The sequence below is a fragment of the Hydra viridissima genome, unplaced genomic scaffold, assembly GCF_058129835.1.
Source record: "Hydra viridissima isolate aposymbiotic clone 2 unplaced genomic scaffold, HvirCarnegie_v1 scaffold_2, whole genome shotgun sequence".
Lineage (NCBI taxonomy): Eukaryota > Metazoa > Cnidaria > Hydrozoa > Anthoathecata > Hydridae > Hydra > Hydra viridissima.
The window spans coordinates 10,299,301-10,305,921 of NW_028324301.1; the positions used below are offsets into that span (position 1 = coordinate 10,299,301).

Here is a 6,621-nt window from a genome sequence, read left to right on the forward strand (position 1 = left end):
TGTAGCTTTTTAAAATATATTTTAGGTTGAATTATAAAAAGCATGTAAAAAAAAAAAAAAGATTTTTTCGTTTGTGTTTAAAACAAGAAACAAATTTGTGATAATTTTGCGAAATATTATGTTAAAGACTGAAATAGGTTTGAAGAAAGGGAAGTGTTAGAGAGATGTCTTGGGCAACTTTATTTTTTAACCAAGGATATTTTATAACAGGGGTCCATTTGACATTCGTAAGGAGAATAAACTACACAATTTTAATCTTCTATTTTTTCATTACAAATTGACAATGGAATAAATGACTGTAAAAAGATGTTTAAAATATTTTCTAAATCAATTAAAAATCTTTCAAATTAGTAATAGAATGTTGTTTAGAACTATTCATTTGAAATTGATATCTGATAAAAATTATGTTAATAACTTTTGTATGATAAACTCAATTGTAGTTTCACGTAATATGGGCACAAAAAAAGTGTCCGTAATTTCAGTTTTATGTACATTATTTACGCTTTCCAAAACGCATATAATTCTCTCTCGAATATTCTCGGCAATTTCACTGTATTGTAATTCACTAATGATATATTCCAGCTCCTCCTGCGCTTGGCCTCTTGTATGAGAAACGGTTTTTTTTTCAACAAGTCCAGGAGTATCTAAATGAAGAAAAAGGTACTAATTGCAACAGCCTTGAAACTTTTCTTTTTTTTTTGGTTTCAAGGGTCATTCTGTAAACAACCTAAAAACTTTTCATATTGCTACCTTTTGCTCTCTACTACTTCGTACAAACCAATCATTTAGTTGGAATTTCCCAAAATGTTAGTGTGAAATTCTTAATACTTTTGAAACTTTCTAACTGATTGGCTAGTTTTGCTTTTAGCTAAAAACCACCATCTTGGATTTCAATTTTTTGCCAATAAAATAGGTTCTATTTTTAATCAGGAGGAAAAGAATTGAAACAAACGGTCTTCTGATACTGGAAATTCAATAGCATGGGCTAGAAATTTCTGAAAAAATTTTAATGGATCAAAATGTGTATTTTTAGATGGTTGTAACGAGCATGCGTTAGGTTCCTTCTGGATCTTATTTACCCATGTGGATAGGGTTTGTTATGGCTAACATAACTTGCCAAATTCTCTTGATGCCTAAACCAATCAGAACTAAGTTTCCGTTTATGTAAATCACTTTATTGCAAAGATATTGGAGCTTAATTGCAATAAAAAGTTTATTTGTTCCGATTTTTGTCATATTTGATGATTTTCAGTTTTTATGTTGTCTTAATTCTTAATAGTTTGGCTTTCTTTATTTTCCAACCAAACTCACTATTGGTTTAATCTCTAATTTAATTTGCCAGTGATCTAAGAAACTTTTTTTTTTTTTTCTATAGAAAGATTGAGTGACACATTTTTTAAAGATAAAAACATCAGATATATAATCAAAAAAACAGGTTTTAACCATATTGCCGGAACTCCGCTGGTATGCTGTTGTGTAACTTTGTTGAAATCGCATCATCAAACATAAACAAGGTAATTTGTCAAACCAGAAAATAAAATAGAAAAAAATCTGATTTATTACATGTTGTAAAAAAATTTTATCAAGACAATGAGTTCGCCAATGACGTTTGCCAGTTAAAAAAGAATTTTGTATGTTTTGCTGAAATACATCAAAAAACGGCTGATGTTATGTAACCTTTGTAGACTGTATTACCGATTTATGAAATTACATGCAAATTGTAAAATAAGCTTTTCAAAGCTTTGGAGTCTAATGCAAATATAGTGCGGCAACCGGTGGTGCTAATGGAACACATTTTGTGTGCTTATGTACTTTTCACCAAAATAGTAAAACTCCTTGTTAATACATTAAATGTAAATTAAAAAAACGCAGTGAGAAAGATAATGCGCAATTTATTTAGCCATAAGTGCATTATCCATAAATACTCGCAGTGTATAGATGTTGAGACACTATAGAACGATTTTGATCTTTTATCACTAGAATGATTGCATCAAATGAACATAAAGGAAATCTCATTACAGCTATCAATCAATTAAATACCCGTTCCTACATATCCAAAAGTAAAAGAAAGTTATTTAAAAGAAAAAGCTTAAAGTATAACGAGTGCATTGCTCTCAAAAACTTTAATGACAAAGTTACATTATCTAAATATTAGTCGTTTTGGTGCGGAAGTGTGACGTAAAGCCGGTTAGCCGGTAAATTCAACTTTAGATAATGTCTTTTAAAATCATGAATGGATTATCAAAGGATGATGAATATCACGATGAAAATGATGAACCAGCAATTTTATTAATAAACTAAAGAGTACCTGAATCAAACAGAGTGATTATCTTCATGTAGTCGTAAATGTCTTTTGAAGTTTTTAAATTCAGATTTCCATTCAAAATTACTTCTTTAAGCTTGGTAAAGGTTTCCCAATTTAGCACTGACTTGACGCCATCTTGGTTATTGTTAGCTAAGAAGAGCAATGTAGAAATAGGGAACATTGAAGAGCACTGTGCCATTCCAAGTATAAAAAGTGAGTACCATTTGTCAATTAGTAAATTTAGTTGATCAACTTTGTTAAGTTTGCGGAATGCGGCTAAGCATTGAACCCAGTCGACTGTAACAAAAAGTAATCTTGTTGAGATCTCGTACAAATACCCAACATCTGTGGTGGGAATAGACGGGGCTTCAATACAGAAATCTTTAATTCGTCTATTTTTTAATGTTAAGTAAGGATACTCTATTTTATTTTGAACATCACCGTTTTTAAATCTTTCTATCGGACGTCCTTCGTCATCTTTTTTTATCATATTTTGTGATGAAAAATTTATCTCTGAACTATCGTTTGAACTTGGGTTTTGGTATGTCACCTCATAGGTTAATTTTTCTTCAATCTTTTCATTTACTTGATTAGTATTATCATTTGGAGAGTTAGTTCTTCTAAAAGTTGAAACGTTTGAAATTTTTTCTTTGGAAATGTTGTAATTTGAATTTGGTTCTTGTTCAGTACACTGAAAATGCACACCTCTTGTGATTGGCTCTTTCAGCTGCTTGGAAGTCAAGTTATTTGATTTTTCCTCTTCGCTTTCCTCAGAACTTGTAAGATAATCAAGGCCTACTGTTTTATTCTTCAACCCCAATCCATCTTTAAAAGCATTTATTCCCAGAGCAGCCGGCTTCCGTTCACATTGAACTGCTAAATAAAAATATTGATTCGTAAAGATTCACTAAATATGCTTTTAGAGTTTGACTTATAAGAATTTCTATAAAATAAGTTGATTGATCACATCGTAATCTTTAAAGAAACTTTATCAATGACAAAATGCTAGGTCTACCTTCTTTTCTCATCCCGACTTTTAAGCATTTCTTCAAGCGACATGCTTTGCATCTGGTTCTTTGATCTTTGTGTACAAGACATTTTCCATATGCTGGACACACATACTTAACGTTTTTTCGGACACTCCTTCTAAAAAAGTTTTTGCAACCTTCACAAGAGTTTACCTTGTAATGCTTTCCTGTTGAACGATCACTGCAAACGGCACAATAAATGATCTTACAGTCGTTATCTAAGAAACCTTTTTCGTGCTGATCTTTAATTGAATTTTGTATTGTTGGATCCATTGTTGGGCGTATGCAATCAAAAGATGTATCAAACGTTTTTTCTTTTGGAACATTGTTAGGACTTTTATAATCAATAGTTAGGCTCCTTGTGTTCCTAAAAAAAAAAATAGAGATCACTTTGCCACGACGATTGAATCGCAAAAAATGCGTTACGAAAAAGGATCTTGAACCATTTTTGTATTATGTTGATCTAAATTTTAACTTTTGTGGAAATACAAATGTAATTTTGTGTAAAATTATATTTCAGTCATGTTGTTGCAATCTTTAATTGAGTCTTCAATGAATTATTATAGATCGCCTAATTGTTATAAAAACGTTTCACGGATCTTAAGTTTATTAAATATTTTGAAAGGACATATTATTGTTCTGGTGTACACTTTGCACCATTCTTTCTGGAAAGGTTTTAATTTTTTTTTTGGCTTGTTGGTTTAAAAAGTTATTAAAAAATTCACAATTAGAATAAAAACGCACTCAAGAAGATTTATATTTGGATTTAATAATATTAGAATTTACGTTAAGAAAAAGAAGGAAGGGAGAAATTAGCTAAAAGTTATCAGAGAAGTAAATCAGTTTTAAAAAGGAAGGAAAAAATTAGCTAAAAATTATCAGAGAAATAAATCAGTTTTAAAAAGACCAAAAAGACATTAACAAAAATTGCCAACCTAAATTTACTTCCATCTTCCTGTTGAACAGACGCCATTCTTTCTTTTCAGCAAACGTTAAAAACGATAATACTATTATTCACATTTCCGTTACAGAACATGAGTGTGCACTCAACCTTTAATTTATAACTTTTCAAGAGCTGCAGATCAGAGGTGAACTTAAAATTACGTTCGTATCTTAAACACTTGCGGCCTAAGAACGTTCTGTATAATTACGACATGGTAGTTGCTTTGCGCAATACGGAAGTGAGGAAGAGTTTGCTTTCAGGAAGCATTTCGCTTGTCGCTGCGATTTCTAAAAAAAATAACACCTTATTGCATTTTTCAATTGCGTCTTTCATTGTCTTTTACTTTGAAGCTCTTTTTAAGGGTATAAATTTATGTGTATAATTATATAACTTTATGTGTTTTTACCAAAAAGTGATGAGACTGTTTTAAATTATTCGAAACTTAATTCTCCTTTACAAACAAAACAGCTTTCTCAAAAACCTCTTTCTTTTAGTGAAGAAATATAAAGATTATAGTAAAGCTAAATCTTTTTTCTTACTCTCTTTGTAAGTAAATTTTCTTTTGAGAATTTGTAACTAATCATAGTTAATAATAGAAAGAAAAGTAATAGATTTAGTGCACCTTGAGACTTGCTCTCTAAATCTTAAGGTGAACGGGTGCATTTTCTTATTTTTATCATCGGATTAGTTTACAATCAACACGCATTTAGTTTTCCGCCGTCGTATCGGTGCGAAGTTCTTTATTTTTAGCTCTCTATAAACCTCTTCTTTTTAAAATTTTTAGCGTGAAAGTTTAGATTGCAAGAAATATTTAAGTCTTAATAAACAACGATTAAATGAACAGATTTAAACTTAGGTTCCTGAAACGATATAAGTAAACATTTTTTCAGTGCTTAACAACCTCATTTTTGTTATGTCAACACCTTCGTCTTTTTCCACTTGAACTAAACCTTTCATTTACCTCAATTATTATGTATGTAAATTGTTTTCTTTTTTATTTGTTGCTAGTTTTTTTTATTAATGAGCTGTTTAAGCTGCATTATTGTCTGTCAAATAAGTAAATATATATATGTCCAATCATATTTACTAGTTATTTTTATTGACATGATAACATTTTTTAGTCTAATTGGGAGCAGATATTAAAAAGCAAACAAGATAGGGAGCAGCTAAAAACAAGAGCAACTCCAGGTGCTAATGTTCTATTATTGATAATACGTCAGGTGAGAATTATTTTGCATCTCCCTTTGTAAACGTTGGGAGAAAATTGATTACTAACGTTAATAAGTAATGATTATTTTCAAAACAACAGTTTAGTTAATATAGTTTTCTTTAAAAAACAATTTAAAATATTAAATAGATCATATGTCATTTATTACTATAAAAACTAATGTTAAAATTTTAAGTAATTATTACTTTTAGAGAATAAATAATAACTTTCTTCCAACATTTAAAATGAGAGTACAAAATATTTCTCACCTGGCGAATAGCTGGATGCTAGATGATAAGCTTTTTGTTAGTTTACAGTGAACGGTATTCTTAGAGTGATATTTTTTTTAATCGTTTACTATTCATGCTACTTTAGTGCTTTTGCTCAGCATAAATTACACAAATCATGTATTAATTGATAACTAACGATGTATCTGTGGTGGAGGGTGGATAGTTGTGAAAAAATGCGAAAAAATATCAAATTTTTTTCATTTTTAACTTAGCAGTTAAAACAGACATTTTTTTTCAAACACTGTGTAGAAAATTTCATTTCTTAAAACTTGAAGAGGAAGATAATATTACCCATAAAGATTTTGAATTCACCAATCGTTCAAAATCTTTCTGAGGTTTAATTTTTTTTATGTAAGTTGCTTCTTGTCAGTTATTTTGTTAGTTTAATAACTCTTAACATGTCCCAAATATCCCCACATAGAAATATATCCATACATATATGTATATCCATTCATATATATATATACACACACATACATGCATACATGCATAATACATGCATACATACATACATACATACATACATACATACACACACACACACACACACACACACACACACACACACACACACACACACACACACACACACACACACACACACACACACACACATATATATACATATATATATATATATATATATATATATATATATATATATATATATATATATATACATATATATATATATTTTTATAAACTAGCTTAAAAAAAAAAGTTTTTCAAATGTCTATAAAATCTACAAAGTTAAGAATTATTTTTGGTATATTAGTTAACTATTTTATCATGCTTTATCATGCTGTTTTAATCTTTTTTTAATTTTCAGATATCATATATAAAAAATT

General features: G+C 29.4%; 1 protein-coding gene across 1 annotated transcript; it reads right to left on the bottom strand.

Moving 5' to 3' along the window:
* Positions 1 to 249: 249 nt before the first annotated feature.
* On the bottom strand, positions 250 to 4,469 carry LOC145194017 (nuclear receptor subfamily 2 group C member 2-like). Its single transcript, XM_090079212.1, has 4 exons — positions 4,269 to 4,469; positions 3,321 to 3,700; positions 2,309 to 3,181; positions 250 to 644 (listed from the first exon to the last, which is right to left on the bottom strand). Exons 1-4 carry the CDS (start codon positions 4,304 to 4,306, stop codon positions 403 to 405), a joined length of 1,533 nt encoding a protein of 510 aa, XP_089935338.1. The 5' UTR covers positions 4,307 to 4,469; the 3' UTR covers positions 250 to 402.
* Between the last annotated feature and the right edge of the window lie 2,152 nt (positions 4,470 to 6,621).